At 39.5% G+C, this 21,197-nt stretch overlaps 1 protein-coding gene and 1 long non-coding RNA gene across 2 annotated transcripts in view; one reads left to right on the top strand and one right to left on the bottom strand.

Moving 5' to 3' along the window:
- Nucleotides 1-4,641: 4,641 nt before the first annotated feature.
- LOC117796395 lies at nucleotides 4,642-9,944 on the bottom strand. The gene is made up of 2 exons (XR_004620876.1): nucleotides 9,760-9,944; nucleotides 4,642-5,080 (listed from the first exon to the last, which is right to left on the bottom strand). It is a non-coding gene; the product is annotated as an uncharacterized LOC117796395 (long non-coding RNA).
- An 80-nt stretch (nucleotides 9,945-10,024) lies between these two features.
- TBC1D15 (TBC1 domain family member 15) overlaps nucleotides 10,025-21,197 on the top strand; it is a 77,873-nt gene continuing 66,700 nt past the window's right edge. Inside the window, 1 exon segment of the mRNA XM_019795715.2 lies at nucleotides 10,025-10,174. Coding sequence (XP_019651274.1) covers nucleotides 10,145-10,174 — 30 coding nt within the window. The 5' untranslated portion in view covers nucleotides 10,025-10,144.

Consider the following 21,197-nt stretch of genomic DNA (forward strand, 5'->3'; position numbering starts at 1 on the left):
GGGGGGGGTGTGGGGGAGGGGGAGAAGCCGACTCCCTGCTGAGCAGGGAGCCCAAAGCAGGCTCCATCCCACGTTGCTGGGATCATGACCTGAGCCAAAGGCAGACACTTAACCAACCGAGCCACCCAGGCGCTCTCTTTAAAATATTCTGATTATAAAAAAAAATATTCTGATTATTTGATGATTTTCAAAGTAATATAGAGCTAGTGTTATGGAGAGGGAGTGCTTTCTCTGGATTCTTCCTTATGGGAATCTGGCAGGGTTTCCAGGGGGAAAATTCAGTGGGAAGGTGGGAACTCCCCCTATTCCCTGGCCCCAGGGCTATAGCCCCAGGAGCTTCATACTCTGGAGTTGGTCTATGCTTGGCCTCCAGCAATTCATACAGATTTCTAGTTTGGACTTCCTGCTGGTTTGTGTGGTGTCTGGTGGCTCTCCCAGTAAAGTTGCCAAGCTTCTGACGCATAGGAACACAAGTTCAGGAACTTGTATACCATAACATTTAAAGATTAAACCACCGACAGGCTGAGGAAACAAATTTCAGAAGATTAAACCACTTGCCCCGTCATATTGTGGGTAAGGAGTCACCCAAGACTGTCTCCAGATACCATATTCTTTACCACCCTCCACTGCCAAAAGGAAATCCAATTCAGTATAAGACCTTTCTAGCAAGAAGGAAGAAAAGCAATATAAAATTTCAGACAATACAAATTGCCCAAAGTAGAGAATGGAATTCTTCATACAGTCCTAGGACTTTGGCATTTGGTATAGAATCTATACTGTAGATCCTTAGGGCTTTTTGTTTTTTCTCTTGTATTCTTTATGCCCTAAACAAATAAGGATATCAAATAGTTCACCTGAAACATTCGCTCCAAAACATTCTTGAATTTTAATAACAGGATTAGAAGGTGTGATTCCTGAATCTATTGGCTAATTGAATTAGGTCCCATGTATACCGTATGTCTTAATGTTTAATATTGACTCAAGGTTGGGGGCGTGAAGTAAGAGAAAGTATGCTTACTATGCATGCATATGCTGTTATGTAGGAAATGTTCACATGTGATGCTTAAACAGCTTTTATATAGAAACATACGTCTCAAATTTTGGATGGAGTAGTTAGATGGCAACAACTGTTATTTTCAAGTGTTCAGTTTATGCAAATATTTGAATTTGCTAGTTTTGTTTTCCATTAGCTTCATCAGAGTGTGAAAGAGAAATGTTGTAGATTCATGCTAATATAACCTTAAATGATTGTTGCATGGATAATCCCTTTTCTTCCCAAGTAGCTTATAAATTTCCTGTTTTCTTTCTTCATTTTATAAATAGTAAAAAAAAAAAAAAGCATTTAACATAAAGTTTCATGACATATGAAAGGAGAGAGAAATGTGACTGGGTAAGCATGAAGCTGAAAAGGAAATATTCAATATTGGGTAATATGTGCCTTGATAGAAGAAAACAAGACTACCTCCTTAGGCTTCAACAATAACTACATTTCTCAATAGTTAGCTCTGTTATGATTCAGAGATAAATGGAAACATTTTATGAATGCTCAGCAGTTTGGGAAGCTATTTGTTATTATTTGCCTTGTAGATCTTTTATTTCCAAAGCATCATAGCACCAGAGAAGAAATATGGTATATACAGGCTGTCACTGAGAGACAAACAGCTGACAATTATTCAAAAACTCTCTCTATATAGCCATGCCTCAGATTCAGAGTTTTTGTTTGTGTTTCAGTAGCTCTTTGTTTTTCCAGCTCACTCCTACGATTCCACTCATAGAGACTCTTCACTGTCACTACTATGATGAAGAATTGTGGAGAAGCCTTCCAGAAGATTTGATGTCCTGGCTGATTCTTAAAAGGATGAGGAGTCCTTTCCTGGTTGAAATGGGTAGGTTTGGGAATGGAAAGCAAGGGAGCGCCAGGCTAAAAGGACTTCATAAGCAAAGGAAGAAATAGCATAGGAGTTCAGAGAACCATAAATAGTTTGGGGTCATTAGAGTATAAAGTTCTGCAGGGAATGGTAGAAAATAGGCTGAGGAGTTAAGGAAGGGGCCTGGCTTTCACCTCATTGATGTGGATGAAAAATTAGCGAATCATTTTAAGGAGCTAATGAGACTGTTATTTAGAAAAGAAAAAGATAATATTACTGTGCTTCATTGTGAAGAAAGGATTGGAAGAGAACAATACTTTAGGCAGGGAGTATACAGAAGTTGGTACAGTCATTCATGGGCGAGATGATAGTGGCCTTAGATATAAGGATAACTAAAGCTATTACTTTTCACTTGCATTAAGGATGAAACAAACTTTTTAATTCCAACCGTACAATGATGTTGCAGACATAGAGGCTGTCTACCCAATAAGCATCTATCCCTTCTTTGCTAACTGCTCTCTGGTATTGAGCAAATATACTTCAGGGCCCTACTACATTCCCAGAGCCATACTAATTTAGGAATGAGAATGAGATGCAATTCTGGCCAATAAGATTTGAGAAAAAGAATCCTGAGGACTTTTCATTAGTCTTACAAAAGGAACCCACGAAAGGAAATTTGTCTTCTGGCCTTTGCATGTTTTTGTAGAAGGATGTGATTAATGGGACTGCTGTAGCTATCCTGAGACTGAACAATTTTAAGACCAAAGACAACATTCTGCAAATGAAAGAGCAGAAACATGGCAAGGAGCTTGTTCTTTGATGATCATGTTGAAGTGGTGAATTAACTAGTCCTGAAACTGCCCTATCTCTTGAGTTTTTATTTAAGACAAAAATCTACTTATTTAATACAATTTTATTTGGATGGTCTGCTACTTGCAGCCAAAGGCATCCTAACTGATATGTATGTAAAAATATGTAACTGATTTAAGAAATACCCCAAATACAAACTTTGAAAATTTTCAAAAGAAAAAGTACAGGCATGTCCATATGCCTTTCACCTCTTTTCCCCAAAGGTAATGTCTTACACCAGGAAATTGATATTGGTAAAATCCACAGAATTTACCCAGATTTCACGTTTTAGATGCACTTATTTGTAACTTATGTGCATGGTGTGTATAGTGTGCAATTTTATCATGTGTGGATTCATGTAGCCATCACTATGCTCAAGATACACAACCGTTTCATCACTATCAGCACCTCCACACTCACCCCTCTTCCTTCCTCCCCAATCCCAAACTCCTGGAACCACTAATCTATTCTCTGTATCTGTAATTTTGCTATCTTAAGAATGTTATGTAGATGGAATCATACAGCATGTAACCATTTGAGTTTGTTTTCACTCAGTATCAGTATCTTGAGATCCACCCAAGTTGTTGCATATATCAATAGTTAATTCCTTTTTAAAAAAATTTTTTTTTAAAATTTATTTATTTATTTGACAGAGACAGACAGCCAGCGAGAGAGGGAACAAAAGCAGGGGGAGTGGGAAAGGAAGAAGCAGGCTCCCAGCGGAGGAGCCCGATGTGGGACTCAATCCCGGAATGCCGGGATCACGCCCTGAGCCAAAGGCAGACGCCTAACGACTGCGCTACCCAGGCGCCCCCAATAGTTAATTTCTTTTTATTGTCGTGTAGTATTCCATGGTATGGATATACCACAGTTTAAATAGTCACCTGCTAAAGGACATTTGGTTTGTTTCCAGTTTTGGCTATCAAAAATAATGCCTCTATGAATATTAATGTAAAGGTTTCTGTGTACATAGTTTTCATTTCCCTGGGTAAATGCCCAAGCGTAAAATTAATTGCTGGGTAATATGGTGAGTGTATGTTTAGATTTGAGAAACTGCCAAACTGTTTTCCATATTGGCTGTAGAATTTTATATTCCCACCAGCAATGTGTTAGCGATTCTGCTTCTCCACAACCTTACAAGGATTTGGTGTTACCACTACTTTTATTTTAGCTACTCTTAATAACTACATAGGGATATCTCACTGTAGATTTAATTTGCATTTTCCTAATGACTAATGAAGTTGAACATTTTTAAAAATGATTTTATTTATTTATTTGACAGAGAGAGAGTGAGTGCACAGCGGGGGGATCAGCAAAGGGAGAGGGAGAAGCAGGCTCCCTGCTTGGTGGGGAGCCTGATGCGGGGCTTGATCCCAGGACTCCAGGACCGTGACCTGAGTCAAAGGCAGAAGCTTAACTGACTGAGCCACCCAGGCACCCTGAAGTTGAAGATCTTTTATGTGCTTATTTTGCCAACTTTATATCCTCTTTAGTGAAATGTCTGTTTATGTCTGATAGGCAAAATAACGGCCTACCAAAGATATCATGCCATAATCCCCAGAACCTCAGAATATTTTACCTTACACAGCTAACATACTTTGCTGATGTGATTAAGGGTGCGGACCTTGAGATGAGGAGACTGTTGTGAGTTATCCAGGAGGGACCAATCTAATCCCCTGAGTCCTTAAGTGGAAAAACTTTCAGGGAGAGATGTGACTAAGAAATAAAGATCAGAGATGCAGAGATAGCAGAGAGATGGAATATTGCTAGCTTTGAGGAACCTGGGTGATCTCTAGAAACTCCAAAGTCAAGAAAATTGTTTTGTGCTGGTCTCAGCCTATCAATGATCAATGTTGTAGTTGGACTGACCCTGTGGTCCTTATTATGATTGCAAGATGCCCGTTAGCAATAACCATCAGGAAACTTTGAAAAAAATAAAGGTTTATTACTTACAAGATCCAGATATTACATAGCACACCTGGGGCCACACAGCATGGGCGAAGGGAGAGAAGGAGGGAGAGAGCACATGCACACATGCTAGCAAGAGAGAGCCTATGAGCCCCGGGGTTCACCCCTGGGATCAAGGGTGAGAGTCTAGGGTTTCCCAGGCTCACTCTTTAGTAGTAAATTTAAAACATAACAGTAGGAATTTAAAGTGCAGGGAGAGAAAAAAAAGTGTGGCCCAAATGGTCAGTTATTAAAAACAACCAAGATCTCTAAAACAAAGGAACCTCAGTGCGGGGAGGTAACCTGGCTCTTTATCTAGTCCTGTGGCTGGCAATGTGTTTATTTGAAATAGCCATCACTGAAGTGGACGTCTCTTTGCAGTGGATGCCTCTGCAGTCAAAGCTTAAGTCAGGCACCTGCATTACAAAAAGAAGAGAAAAGAAAAAACAACCCAACTGTCAAAGTTTACACCATAGCAACAGAATCTTCTCTAAAGCCTCTAGAAAGGAATACAGTCCTGCTGACATCCTGATCTTAGGCCAATGAGACCTGTAGTTGACATCTGACGTGTTTTTTCCAGCAACTAAATTTGTGGTAATTTGGTAGAGCAGCAGTGGAAAATTAATGCAATTTCTTTTACCCATTTTCTAACTGGATTTTTTTTTTTAATGTTGAGTTTTGAGAGTTCTTTATAAAGGTCAGGTACTCGTCCTTTGTTGGGTTTATGGTTTGCAAATGTTTTACCCTTGTCTATAGCTTTTTTTTTCATCCTTTTCAATCAGGAGAGCAAAAGTTTTTAATTTTGATAAAGTCTAATTTATCCACTTTTCCTTTATGGATCACGATTTTGATATCAAGGCTAAGAATTCTGCCATACATTCTGAATATTTTCCTCTATTTTTACCAATTATTTAAAAATTGCAGTAAAATATACATAAAATTTACCATTTCATCCACTAAGTGTACAATTCAGTGGTATTTATTTTCTTTTTAAAAGACTTTATTTATTTGACAGAGAGAGAGAGTACAAGCAGGGGGAGTGGCAGGCAGAGGGAGAAGCAGGCTCCCCGCAGAGCAGGGGGAGCCTGTTGTGGGACTCAATCCCAGGACCCTGGGATCATGACTTGAGCCAAAGACAGTCACTTAACCAACTGAGCCACCCAGGAGTCCTTCGGTGGCATTTATTGCAATTAAAAGGTTTTCTTCTGTTCTCTGCACTGTTCGTATAGAATTGCTGTTTTTGTTGGTTTGTTCATTTTGGTCTCTTGTCTCTTGGCTTAAAGATTTTCTTCAAATGGGGACTGATCCACGGTTGTCTGTCCATATTTAAGGAACTAAAACCAAAAGCTGATTGGAAGTTTTAGGCATACAGGTGGGGTTTGCTGATTTTTGGTCTTCACCGTGGGATGGTGTGGTTGGTTATTTCAGTGGAGATCCCCAACCATCAAAACCTATCAGTCTGAGTTCTTCAGCGGGTCAATTTACCCAGAGAGAAATCCTACAATCTTTTGGCTGTCAGTTCTCTTCATGGTACTACTTTGTATAGTTAAACACAAAAACAAAGTTTTTAGTCTGACTGTTCTTTTTTAAATTTTTAAAAAGATTTTATGTTTATTAGAGAGTGAAAGTAAAAGAGATCACAGGGCTCTGGAGAGGGAGAAGCATATTCACCACTGAGCAGAGAGCCCGATGTGGGGCTCGATCCCAGGACCCTGGGATCATGACCTGAGCCAGCAGCAGACACTTAGCTGACTGAGCCACCCAGGCACCCCTTTAGTCTGACCGTCCTAAGAATTCAGGAAAGGTAGAGGTCAATGAATAGTGGCAAAGTTGGGAAGTCTTAACAGATGATGTGTGACATGGGATAAGCCCTGAAAAACAAATAGCTTGGTCAGAAACTGAGGTGAGAGGGAATCCAACTGAATGGGTAATTAAATGTTGTAGTTTACAGAGGGGAGTAATCACTTTCAGCTGATAGTGTGGCACAGCTGACTAAGACATGTATCAGTCATGAAGTTTAACTCAGCTGTAAAGCAGCTTGTGACTTTGGCAAATCATTAATCTCTTAAGAGACTCAATTTCTTCAAATGAAAACCATGGGGAGAAAAATGCTAAAGTTGTGCCCAGGCCAAAAGTTGCTTTAGGAGAGTTATTAAGATTCTTTTACATCAGGTGACTTTTTGAGTGATGAGTTATAATCAGTGAATGACTATGTAGTTCATGGGAGGAGCTCAGGAACTATAAAATTACTCCCATGAAAACAGTAATTATTTTAAGTTATAGGGAGCCCCATAACTTTATTTACATTAAATTTATATGCATGCTGCTTTTAAAAACCTGTCCATTTGTTTCATGTAAGTGTACTATGATTTTTTCTTCTAATATAGTAAAGAAATAAAACATGAAACAAACTGACCTTGTTTCTTCTGTTTGCATATAGATAGAGGATATTACTGAAAAAGGAAAATGGTCTCTTTCCTCTTGAATATAAAGCATAACTGTGCCATTTGTAGAGAACTGATTTAATTTGTTAAACAAACCTTTATTTAGTATCTGCTATGGGTCAGGCATGTGTGTCAGGAGTGATGATCATAGCAATGAAAAGTATAGTTCCTACGTTCCATTAGCCTAGCAGGGAAAGGAAAGCAGGTCAGTAAACTAGGTATCTTACAGGGTGATACCATGGGAGTGAAAGATGGATCCTCTGTAATTAATGTCTGCTTTGGCCTGCCCAGCAACTACTCTTTTTTTTTCTAGAATGGTCCCTGAATTTTTCTCTGGGAATTACCCTTCCCGTCATTCTCTGTACTTTGACTGGGGCTGTAGGCATATAAGTCAAATCTGGCCAATGAGAACATCTATATACTTTGGGTCACAGTGATTGGTTTAGGGATGGTGCCATGACCCAAGCCAAGCCAGTCTGCTACAGTTACAAGGGATCTTGGGACACAGCATGGTATATTCAGGGAACAACAGCTATTTGGCTATGGCTGGCAACTTGGCTCTGAGTGTGTAAAGTTGGGAGATAAAGCTAAAATAGTAGGCAAGAACAGTTTATGAAGGGCCTTGTATATTATGCTGGAGAATTTGGACTGTTTCCTTGAAGAGATGGAAAGCCATTAATGGATTTTAAGCAGGGCATTCACATGATCACATTTATGCTTTCAGAAGACAAATCTGGTGGGGTTATGAATTATTAGGGGGAAGATGAAGCAGAAAGCAAGGGAATGAATTAAGATGCCACAGTAGTTGTCCAAATCAGGGGTAACAAGAGACCTCAACTGTAGGAGTGGTAGTGGGACTAGGAAGGAGAGACACGGTGGGGATGTCTGCCATAAGTTCTCCAGAAGACTCATGCCATGAGTTACTCAGAACTGGGTAACACGATAGCAACACTTACCTGGAGAAATTCTGCTCTGTCTGCATCTCTAATTCAGCAAATGGTAGTAAATTTCAGAGAACAAAAGCAAAATTTAATTTAAGACTATGCTTCTCAAAGTTTAATGTGCACAAAAATCACCTGGAGATCTTGTTAAAATGCAGCTTTTGATTCTATAGTTCTGGGTGGGGGGACCTGAGAGTCTGCAATTCTTTTTTTTCTCTTTTCTTTAAAGTATTATTTTTTAAAATTTAAATTTAATTAATTAACATACAATGTATTATTTGTTTCAGGGGTACAGGTCTGTGATTCATTAGCCTTATATAATACCCAGTGCTCACTACAACACATACCCCCCCAATGTGAGATTCTGCATTTCTAGCAAGCTTCCAGATGCTGCTGGTCTGAAGACTACATTTTGAGGAGCAAAGATTTAGGATTTTTTGAGATGTGATGGGTCATTCAAGTAAAAAGGTCCAACAGGCAACAGGTGTAGGCCCTAGATTTTAGAAAAGAGAAAGAGACTTGGGCTGGAGATATTTCAGTCATTAGAACATAGGAGGTGGTGATGTCAGAATATATAAAGATAAAAGGCTAGGAATGTGCTTGGAAAAAGCAAAAGAAGCCCAAGGATAGCCCATGGGTAGTTAATGCCAGTATTTAAGTGGCATCTGGAGGATGAGGCTTTAAGACATGGAAGCAGCAAATGAAACTAGGATACCAAGTGTTCAGTGAGAAAGCTTTAATTCCCAAACTTACTATATAAATAATAGCTGCCATTTATTGAGTATTCTATTCCAGACAGTGTACTAAGGGCTTCAACTTTTCTCCAAAACACAGAGTGTAAGAAATGTCTGTTAAAAAAGCCCTCTAACCACACCCAGTTTACTTTGAGCTGGTGGAAAGCTTAATGTAGGTCACTATTAAGGATCTACACACCACACCTAGGACTGTATGAAGATTCTAGGGGTCTTACTCAATCCAGTACTTTTGGGAAAGGCCTCAAGTCTTCACTCAATGCTGATTACTAATAGGCTCACTTCTCCAGCTCATTTATCCTTTGAGGGTAGCTTGCTTTGCTCATTCAATGCCAAACTTGGACATGGGGTCTTGGCCGTGATTGGAATCTCTGATGCCTAGTGTGCAGCCTCCCTTATGGAGACTACAAATCCATTCCCTTGGAAGGTCTTGCCACTTTCCTTACCCATCAGGTTCCATCAAGTCACAGAGCTATCCGGGTGGTATCTAATCTTCTGGCATTCTGCTCTCTACACCCCCGCCCCCCGCATTCTTTCACAGCCCTGAGAACAAAACAATATCTTAGTATCTCAACAAATCATCTTGACACACAAGCACTGGCCCATGAGATCCCTACAACCACTCCATGGGTAATCTTCATTTTACATCCTGAAGCTTGGATGAATTTAGAAACTTGTTTCAAGTCACACAGCTATTAACTCTGTAGGAGCTAGGAGCTATGTACTTTAGACTCTGGAGCAACGAGGGCGTGGCATTATCGCAGTTCCTATCAAAATACCTTACTCAAGGTCGTGTGTGAGTTGCAATGATCAGACTCAAATTCAGAAACTGCACAAACAGAAGGGGAAAGTCTCTGTGTGGGTGCTCGGATAGAGGGCTGGGATTCCTTTAACCTTCGCCACAGTCTTACTATCCCCGATTTTCAGATAAGAAACAGAGGCTGAATGTGTGACTTACCTATGGCCATAAAGCCAGGACCACGTTCACTGGCTCCCAATATATGTTCTTCCCAACATACCAAACAGAAATGGCCTGTGAGTGGCTCAAGAACTCCTCCTCAGGAAAACACGAAAATAAAAACACTTCAATTTAGCTTCCCTCCAGGAGAAAAAAACAATTGGCGCACGCAGGCTACGCACCAGAGACTCCACCCCAGCGGCCCGAGAGCCACTCAGTACGCATGCGCCAGGCTGTTCCACTCACCCGCCCCTTCGGTCCGCGCTGTTCCCGCCACTCCCCGCCCCTTTCCCGCCCGGATATCAACCTGGTTTTGGCGGATGTTGTTGTGAATCCCAGAGACACGTGAGGCGCTGCTACGTCATCACAGGCACGCGAAGGAAAGATGGCGGCGGTGGGTGTTGTGAGCGGGAAGGTAAGTAACGGCCCCGGCGAACGTCCCTACTTTTCTCTGGCATAGGGGTGCTTTTGTTGCTTGGAGGCCGGTCGTGGAGGGACGTGGAGGCCATTCTGTATCAGGAACAGCTTGTGGCGGATGTAAGAGAAGAGGACTTGGTCGTTGTCAGCTGTTTTCTCGAGATTGCCGGTTCAGTCGGGAATGAGACAGGCTCCTGTTCCAAGGCCGGCTAGGCCTCGGCGCTGTTCTGTACTGCCCCGCAGCAGGCAGCTTTAATTTGTATTGCTTTTTCTCAGAGACAGGTAGTTGCCTAGTTCCTTTCCTTTTGTGGTTCACTTTTTCCTGACTCTGATTCTTTAGATCTTCTGACTCCAGCGTGTTTTTTTTCTTTTCCTTTGAGGGGTTAATCTAACTTGCCCGTCTTTCTCTGCTTCACTCTGGTGGAGGCATCTTTACCCCCTCTCGGAGGAGCTGAAAACAGGTGCTGTGCAGCTGTGCGCTTAGAAGAAAAGAGTGTGTTGGATTCATTTTACCAGACTGCCGAGTTGGCTGGTGTTTGTGAGCAGAGGGCATATTTCCACTCAGGTAGCGGATTTGCACCATCCCACACTTGTCTAGGAAGGCGTTAGTTAAAGTATTTATTTCTTAGAGATCTCTATGATGTTCTCGTGGGGAGTATCTGTGATACTGTCTTAACTACCTCCTACTTCATTAGGGAACTAGGATTAGGTGCGGAGAAGATTTCGTTGTATATTGCCTATATTCATTACGAGGGCACATCTTAATGCCTGTTATTTAGGACTGTCATGACATGCCACAGGCAGCATTTCCTATTGCGGGAGTATTTCGTAAACAGTTGGGTCTGGTGATGACTCATGGAAAACTAATGACTACGTATTTACTTGTCACCGATAGCTTCCTCTGTTCATCGAGTTTCAGTCATTTTCTCTGTACTGCTCTCCTTATCCCATTTTGAATTACTTGACAACGTTTGTGGTTTGGTGTATGGACCACTAGACTTGTGGCAGAATAAAACATATGGTCTTGGTTTTGCTGTTACTTTGAAGTGTGACCTTGGGAAATTGAGCAAGTATGACTTCTCTGTCGTTCGTAAATTTTTTCTCCAGAATAGTGGTGGTGCCAATTATTATTATTTTGTGTTGGAGTTGTTAGGATTACATGAAATAATAAAAACATTAAGAAAGATTTCATACTTCTACATATTGGCTATTTTAAATGATAGGTTGGTCATAGTTGTTTGGATTATTCCTGCTCTTTGATTGTCTTGTTAGTTTTTAAGTCTTCATTGTGGATGCTGATTTTCTGTTTGACTCATTACTGTTTGAAAGTTATCCTGCTTGATTTTCTGTCTGGACCGATCCAGTTTAGGTCTTTCCAAGAAGGGATCCTTTCCATTTGAACTACGCTTCCCTCTTTCAGGCGTGGATTGTTTTTGAGAGAATCCTTGAGATGATGAAGCCTAGTTGTGAAATGTAAGACTTTTTTCACCCTTTCCTTCCAGTCACTCTCTTTCATAATCTGGCTTTTTTTTTTTTTTTTTAAAGATTTTATTTGTTTTAGAGAGACGGCATGAGCGGGTGTGGGGGGGCAGAGGGAGAGAGAGACTCTCAAGCAGACTCCCTGCTGAGCATGGAGCCCCACACAGGGCTTGATGCCATGACTCAGAGATCAGGACCTGAGCTGGAATCAAGAGTTGCTCACTCAGCCGACTGAGCCACCCAGATGCCCCCATAATCTGACTTCTTAAAATTAGTCTTTCATTTCATAACTGTACTTCATCATCTCATTTATTCTCACTCATTGTAAATTGACACCCATTATCATCATACCACCTAAACGATTTTTCTATACTAAAAGCTGCCCCTCTCCTAGATAATACAATTATGACCAGCAAAACCCACTTATTCTTCCCTCAGTAAGTTCAGATCTAGTTAAATGATATCATTCAGTGGTTGCATGTAAAACAAAGTTGGAGACGTCCGTTTCAATAAAAATTTGTCAAGAACCAAGTTCTACCAGTTTACTGCAAAGAAGTTTCTTAAATTTCTACATACCTTCATTCTCTGTGTTTAGTTCGTTTAGTCTGCCTCTAGTGAGTTCTCAGCTAATTTTTCTCCTTGTTGCAGTTCTTTGCCCATAGTCCCCTCTCTATACCACTACTGGAGGAATTTTTTTTTTGTAATGTACACGTCTGTCTCTTGCTTTTAAAAAAACAAAATCTGGGGTGCCTGCGTAGCTTCATCGGTTAAGCATCTGATTCTTAATTTTGGCTCTAGTGGCGATCTCAGGGTAATTACATAGAGCCCTGCATCGGCTCCACTCTCAGCACGGAGTATACTTGAGATTCTTTCTCTCCCTCGGCCCCTCCCCTGCTTGTGGGCGTGTGCACTCTCACTCTCTCTCTCTCTCAAAATAAATCTTAAAAAAATATTTATTTTGTTACTGTCACCATTAAAATAATACTAAAGGCTGCTTAACATGGCATAAAAAGTCATGTTCCCTTTCTGGCTTTATCTTACCCTTCCCTCCTTTTCAGTCTTGTTTCTTTGGGAAAGGGGACCAGGGAAGAATATTTAGATGTGAGAGAGTGAGTGTGTATATGTATTTGTGTGTGTATTGCTTTATCCCCACACCCCTCGCACCCAAAGGTTCAGCTGAGACCTATCTAGCTTAGAAATCTAGGGCAGTGGATGTTAACCAAGGCTCACAAGAGCCACATGTGGTACTTTTAAAAAATACAGATGCTGGTGGATAGAATCAGTTTGAGATCTAGGATGTAACTTTTCTAACAATTCTGTTTTGCTTGCTTTGATCTTTGGGTGTAGGAAGTAATCAAGGATGTTAATCTCTGTCATATGGAGAAGCAGTGTTAGATAGCAGTTAAGAGTTTGGATTCTGGATCCAAACCAGTTTCAAAAACTAATTTCACACTTTCTAGTGACTTCAGTCAAATTACTTAAGCTTTCTGTGCTTCAGTCTCCTCGTTTGTAATATGGGGATGATATACTACCTACTTTATGGGTTGTGAAGAGGATCAATAAGTAAATATATTAGAACAAAGCCTGGCACGCTGTAGATGCTGTGTAGGTGTTATTCATAATCTCAATTTCTCTGCAAGTCATTATTTGGGTATAGCAGCATTTTAAAGATTTACAATATGGTTTTGGTATGGGTATAAACTTCATCTTTGAAGTTAGCTCTAGCTCTAATTCTCATTGTTAGTTTAGGAATCGAAAAATACCATGTTTTAGAAATCGTGTAGTTTTGATGAATGAAGAGTCATCACAATCGGGCATGGTTAAGGAGATGGAGCTCACTTGTCTGGGTTCAAACCCTGGCTCCACTGCTTTATGGCTGTATACTTTGGGCAAATTTCCTAACTTCCTTGTGCCCAGTTTTCTCATTTGTAAATGAGGGATAATTATATTTCCATCAAGGAATTGTAAAGAGGATTAAATGAGTTAATATTTGCAAAGCATTCAGAGTAGTGCCTGGTGTCAAGTAAGTGTTCAGTAAATGTTAGCTGCTACTAATGTTAAGGAAAATTTTTCAGATTTCTTAAACATTATAAGGTTATTAATGGTTACAAAATAGTTGAATGTTTATTCCCTGCCATTTTCCACAAAGATTTAAGCTGCTCACAAATATAAAAGCAATATAGTTATGTAAAATAAATTAGGAAAAAGGTAAAAGGAAAGTAAGGGTAAAAAAGGTAAATGGTACTGGAAGTACATTTATTAAATAAACCGTATGTTTTAGTGGACCACAATTTAGCTCTAAGTTTTTTAGCAGCCAAAGTAAAGAGGGGAACCTGATCCATTGTAAGGACGATAGGATCCACACTCAAATAAAACCAAAAGCAAAACCCCAAACAACTAGTTTCTGAAGGGTAGACCAGAGAATAAAGTCTCCTGTAGGTTCTTTGTACTATGTAATATAATGTATGTACTTATATGGCATATTGCATCTTTTTTTTTTTGAGAGGTTTGTTTGAGGGAGGAGGAGCATGGGAGAGCGTGTGGGGGAGGGGCAGAGGGAGAGAGAAACTCAAGCTGACTGCTAGGTGAATGCGGAGCCTGATGTAGGGCTACATCCCATGACCCCAAGATCATGACCTGAGCCGAAACCAAAAGTCGGATGCTCAACCAACTGCACCACCAGGTGCCCCTATATCTTTTTGGTAAGAAAAAAAGACCCTATAATGCCTCTAGTATGCTGATGGTGTTATGCCAGTGGGTAGTTCAGTAAATACAGGATACCAGTTTGACGTCTTCAGGTCTCTGATGATTTGACTAAATCAGGGGTAGGTTTTTGTCATCATGAGTGGATGAATTCAATTTTGCATAAATACTGTTCTTAGCTGAGCTTTTGAAAGTAGATTTGAGTTTGATTATAAACCCTGATTAGTTCTTAGAGTTCAGCTTTTTTTTTTTAACTGTCTGTAGAACAATATGTTTTAATATTCATACAGAGAAAGTGACATTCTCTTGTGAATATTGAGGGGAGAAATAGGGATATTACCTGTCAAGACCATCCTGTGTCTTCTGTAACTGGTGGACAGAATTGAGTTAATGGAATGAGTTGAATTTACTTATCGCAGGAGAAAGGAGTTGGCCTGAAACAGGTTTTGGCCTTAGACCCACTGCCCTGATTGTTAGTTTACTTTCATTCATTTATTCAACAAATACTTATTAAGCATCTGATTTGTTCCAGGCACTATATTAGGCATTGGGTGTGTATCAGATAGCCCTTCACCTTCTATCCTACAGACTTAGGTTCTTTAGAAGGAAAATACTCAGTAGCACCCCCCTCTTTGCCTTGTCTGAAAAGGAAATGCAAAATGAATTTCAAGTCCTTGAAGTGTAGGTGCTATTTTTAGTGAATGTTTGTATGCTGAAGACTAGTAAACTGACTCATTATGAGGGCAGGGCCTGAAATGTTTCACCTGCATCCAGCCAAGATTCTGGCACATAGTAGGTATTCAGTGACCACGAATGAGCAAAAAGGTAGAGAAAATGAGTGGGGACTAGCGTGGGAGAGAGAGAATTGCTGAGTACTCTTGTTTTGGAGTTAAAAAGTCCTATTTTAGTACACTTGGGTTTCATTCTATTTTTACTGTGATTGTTTTAGAATTTAGTTCTATTGGGAAAAAAACATGAAACAATTGGGAAATCAGCTGTTATTTTTTAAGAGTTTGTTTTGATGGCATTCTTAGTAAGAATTCACTTTGTAACTTAAATTTGGCTTTTTCTAATTCCCTTAAGATATGCTTATAGTACTGTGAAACCCTTGTGCTTAAGAAATAGAAAGAATATTCTAGTATCTAGGTTTTCCTGGAGAACTTTTTTTTCCCTAGACTAGATCTTATAACACGGTAATACCTTCCTGGTGTAAAATACGAGTATGTTGTCTTTTTTTTTTTTTGACATTCTTTTTTCTTTTTCTCTCTCTTTTTTTTTAAGATTTTATTTATTTGTCAGAGAGTGCGCACACAAGCAGGGGCAGCTGTAGGCAGAGGGAGAAGCAGGCTTCCTGCTGAGCAAGGAGCCTGATGCAGGAGTTGCTCCCAGGACCCTTGGATCATGACCTGATCTGAAGTCAGATAATTAACTGACTGAGCCACCCAGGCATCCCCTTTTCTGGCATTCTTTAGCAAACATACCTTCTGTATGTTGAGTTCTTTGGATGCTGAGTGGTTAAACATAAACTTTATTTTTTTTCATTTTTTAAATTATTATTAACATATGATGTATTGTTTGTTTCAGGGGTACAAGTCTGTGATTCATCAGTCTTACACAATACACGGTGGTCACCACAGCACATGCCCTCCTCAATGTCCATCACCCAGCCACCCAATCCCTCCCACTCCCCTCCACTCCAGCAATCCTCAGTTTGTTTCCCAAGATTAAGAATCTCTTATGGTTTGTCTCCCTCTCTGATTTTTTCTTATTTCATTTTTTTCCTCTTTTACCCAGTGATCCTCTGCCTTGTTTCTCAAATTCCACATATCAGTGAGGTCATATGATAATTCTTAGACTTTATTTTTTACACAGTACAGTAGTTTGCAAATTTAACAAGTTTATGGATTAATAAAAACATGGCTTTTTGGGGGAAAGAATTAAAATGTTAGGTCTTCGATGGGACATAGCTGCTGGGACTAAATGAAAAATTATAACCCAGCTTTTTTATTTTTACTTTTTGGTGGAAGGAAATCCTTATGAAATCTATTTACTGTCTCTTAATGTGGAATATTATAGTGTATATGTAGTCGTTGGTATGAGAGAAGTCATTCATTTAGTCCTCATTGTACCTCCCCAGACTGCTAAATTATTTGTCCTCCTGTCTGACATTGTTTGGCACACTGTTGCCCTTAAGAAGCAATAATAGTTCTGCTGCCTGCCCTTTGAGAATTGTAACATCCTTAATACCTCAACATCTCTGTATCTTCATTCTCAGAATTTCTGTGACTTGTTACTCTTAAAACCATCTATGTTCTACATTTCTTCAGTTCCCCAGTCATTACTGATTAACTTGTCCCAAATAAAACTCACTGTTTATTTTTTTCCTTCTGTGTTCCCTGTCTCAGCGAATAACCGCATCTACTCAGTTTTGTCCCTGATTTCTCTTCTCTTCATTTCCCACATCTAATCAGTCACGAAGTCCTATCATTTTGACCTTCTAAATATTTTTCTAAGCCATCTGCCTTCATCCCCACTGCCTCTGCTGTACTTCAAGCCACCATGAATCTCTCCCTTACTGGATTACTGCAGCTGTTGATTCTTGGCTCTGCAGCCAGTGTGTTTGCTTAGAAAAGGCAAGTCTGACCATGGCATTCCCCTGCTAGAACTTTTTAATGGCTTTCTAGTGGCAAAGAGTTTTGTTCAGGAAGAATTCCAAACTCCCCAAATTTTTTTTTAAAAGATTTTATTTATCTTTGTCAGAGAGAGAGAGAGAGTGAGCACAAGCAGGGGGAGTGGCAGAGGGAGAAGCAGACTCCCTGCTGAGCAGAGAGCCCTATGTGGGGCTCGATTCCAGGACACTGGGATCATGATCTGAGCTGAAGGCAGACCCTTAACCCACTGAGCCACCCAGGCATCCCCAAACTCCCAAATTCTTGAGCAAATTCTTGGTTTATAAAACTCTTTGTGATCTGGTATGGTCTCTACTCTTGTCTCTAAACTCTCTAACCTCTGCTGTCTGGTCTGGATTGTAGCCATGCACTGAAGTACTGCTCTCTGTGTAGAACATGCACTCTTTGCCAAGAGCGTAAATCCTTTTCTGGTTAAAATTTGTCATTCTCCAGGTCTCAGTTTATATGTCCCTCTAGTTAAGTCTTTCTGATTTCTCATCCTGCCGAGTCCTTAGGTCTAGATTAGATATCATTTATTAGGTCCTACTGTTGTAGCCTATTCATGCTTGTATCATATATTGTAATTATCTGTTTTCTTGTCCTAATTCCCTCTTAGATTGTAAGTGCTAGGAAGCAGTGACTGAATAATATGTGTTTATATCTAGAAACATCCTCTATGCCTGGCACATTGTATGCGTTCATTATATATTTTTTGGAGAAATAACTGAAAATGACACCTCATTCAGGAGCTTGTGCATACTTCCATCACACTGTGCTATGACCATTTATTTACTGGTTTACATGACATTACTAGTTTAGGCAGACACATTTTTGGTGTGTGTTTTTCTCCCAAAATCTTTTATTCCCAGCGTTTAGTTGAAGCTCAATAAATGTGTTCAATGTATGAGTAAAGAAACTTCTAAATCAGGTTAGGTGGAGTGGGGGTGGTGGGAAGAGTTTGGATGGGCTGTTGCTCTTTTGAAGGATTTACAAGTTATTTGCAGAGAGAATGTGTAATGAAGAGAGAGTGCACACATAAGAAGGCACAAGGCTTTGAGGGAACAGGTGAGTTCAGAGTGGCCCAAGGAGAATCATATTGGGGAGTGTGAGGTGTTGATTAGCTGCAGAGGTAAAACACAGGTATAGAGGGTGGAGTCAGAAGGATTTTTAAGCTCAGGCATGGCGTGGTCAAATGTACACCTTGTAAAGAACGATTCTGGCAGTGTTTACACATTACACACTTTACACAAATTATTGGAAGGTGACTAGATTGGGAGAAGAGAGACCAGAATGTTATTTTAGCAACCCAGGATAGAAATGATGAGGGGTCAAAGTCGGAGGTGAAGGTTTGAGAGATTTAGGAGATAGGGTGGGGATGATGGGAAAAAAATAGGATAACTGGGTAGATGGGATGTCTTTCACAGAGCTGGGAATATCAGAAGAGCAGATTTAGTGTAAAACACTAATTTTAAGATGCCTTTGAATTATTCAAATGAAAATATCAAGTAGGTGCTTAGATATTTGGGTGTGGAGTTCATTAGAATTTCTAGGTTCACTCTGGTATTTTGTGGGGATACCTTCTCTAACCAAAGTTTAAATTTTCAATATGCTTAATGGTTTTAAAGAAACAATTTTTAAAACTTTTTTGTTGTTAAATTTAGCTTATAAAATTCACATAGCTACTACGGTTCAAGAAAGTATGTTATGCATAGTAGGTGTTGAATTTACATGTTTGAACAGATATTTAGGGCAAGAAATTTATTCCTAAGCTTAATAATAAATTAAAAATATCTGGGTTAAATTGTAACATTTTGAAAATAAAGATTATGATAATCATAATACAAATGAAAATCCAATCCCACTCAAGTGTAGGAGCAATATAAAAAATTACTTGCTGCTGTATTGTGCAGCTTACCTTTTTCAGATTTTTTTTTTGTCAGAAAGTAGCATGGTCTTGAGTTGGATTGTCCCAAGTATATTTCCTTTTTTTTATTATGATATGTTAGTCACCATACAGTTCATCATTAGCTTTTGATGTAGTGTTCCATGATTCCTTGTTTGCGTATAACACCCAGTGCTCTATGCAATATGTGCCCTCCTTAATACCCTTCACCGGGCTTGCCCACCCCCCCCCCCCCCNCCCTCTAAAATCCTCAGTTTGTTTCCCAGGTCCATAGTCTCTCATGGTTCATCTCCTCCTCTGTTTTCCCCCCTCATTTTTCCTTTCCTTCTCCTAATGATCTCCCTGTTATTCCTTATGTTCCACAAATAAGTGAAACCATATGATAATTGTCTTTCTCTGCTTGACTTATTTAGCATAATCTCCTCCAGTTCCATCCATGTTGATGCAAATGTTGGGTAATCATCCTGATGGCTGAGTAATATTCCATTGTATATATGGACCACATCTTTATCCATTCGTCTGTTGAAGGGCATCTTGGCTCCTTCCACAGTTTGGCTATTGTGGACAATGCTGCTATGAACATTGGGGTGCATATGTATCTTTGGGGTAAATACCCAGTAGTGCAATTGCTGCGTCATAGGGTAGCTCTATTTTTAACTTTTTGAGGAACCTCCACAGTGTTTTCTGAAGTGGCTGCACCAACTCTCATTCCCACCAACAGTGTAAGGGGGTTCCCCTTTCTCCACATCCTCTCCAACAGTTGCTATTTCTTGCCTTGTCAATTTTTGCCATTCTGATTGGTGTAAGGTGGTATCTCAGTGTGGTTTTGATTTGAATTTCCCTGATGGCTAATGATGTTGAACTTTTTTTCATGTGTCTGTTAGCCATTTCATATGTCTTCATTGGAAAAGTGTCTGTTCATATCTTCTGCCCATTTTTTTTATTTGATTATTTGTTTCCAAGTACATTTCTTTTTATCTAGGAAAGTTGAATTTATCTGTTTGCCTGCCTCAGTTTTGCCTTCTGTTTTTAACTTTTGCTAAATTAGAGGTCAGCAAGTTTACTCTAAAACATTTTAATAAGTTACATCTGGCAGAGTTCCTTTGCTAAAGGAAAAAAGTCTGCAGTTTATGTTGCCATCAGCAGGCCATCATCACTGAGAGTTTTATAAATATACTTACCTGCCTAGGCATCTTAGCAGATACTTAAGAATAGGCAAGAGCCTGGTGGGCATGAGGCAGTTTTATTCCAAATGGACAACTCTTCTCCTTTTTTTAGTACTTTAATACATTTTTCTTTTTTCCCCCCTCCCAAGAGGGTGGGGTAGCACATAGAATATTCTAGCTTGTGTGAAGATTTTACCTTTTTTGTAACATTGCCAGGTACATGGAAGGAACTTTATCTTGTTTTTCTGTTCTTCATGATGTCTGGCACATAGTAAGTGCTTAATAGAAGTTTCAGTTTGAATCAATTTTATATAATTAGCTTAATACCACTAAGTGGCAAGTCTTTGTTGATAGTAGTTTGCTCCCTATGGACATCTAATCTGCAATGAAAAAAGGGTCTAATCTAAATTTTCTTTTTGAGGCAGGATCAACTTTTTTTTTTAAGGGAATTGTCTCTTCTTACATATTTACTTTTATATGGGGTTTTACAATTTAAAACAATGGACCTTTCATGTAACTTATTTTTCATACAGTTTTGAGGTACAATTGACCATAAGTTGTACATGTACAGTGTGTAATTTGATAACTTATGATGTATGTATACACTGTGAACCCATCAACACAATCAAGATGATGATATTTCTGCCAAAGTTCTTCTTGACTCATAGTAATCTATCACTACCTTTACCTTGTCCATAGGCAACCACTGAGCTGCTTTTTGTCATTATAGATTAGTTTACATTCTGTAGAGTTTTATATAAATGGAATTACATAGTTTGTACTCTGTTTTTGATCTTCATTCAGCGTAATTATTTTGAGATTCATTAATGTTGCGTGTATCATCAGTTTATTCATTTTTATTGCCAAATAGTATCCCCTTGTATGAGTATACCAAGATTTGTTCATTCATTAACCTGTTGGTAGACATTTGGATTTTTTCTGTTTTTGGCTGTTAAAAATAGAGCTTCTACGAAAATTGGTATAGCCTTTGTATGAACAGATGCTCTCTGTTTTCTTGGGCAAATACCATGGAGTAGAATGGCTGGATCATAATGTTAGTTGCACGCTTAGCATTTTAAGAAACTGCCAAGCTATTTTCCC

This window comes from Ailuropoda melanoleuca, chromosome 15, assembly GCF_002007445.2.
Source record: "Ailuropoda melanoleuca isolate Jingjing chromosome 15, ASM200744v2, whole genome shotgun sequence".
NCBI lineage: Eukaryota > Metazoa > Chordata > Mammalia > Carnivora > Ursidae > Ailuropoda > Ailuropoda melanoleuca.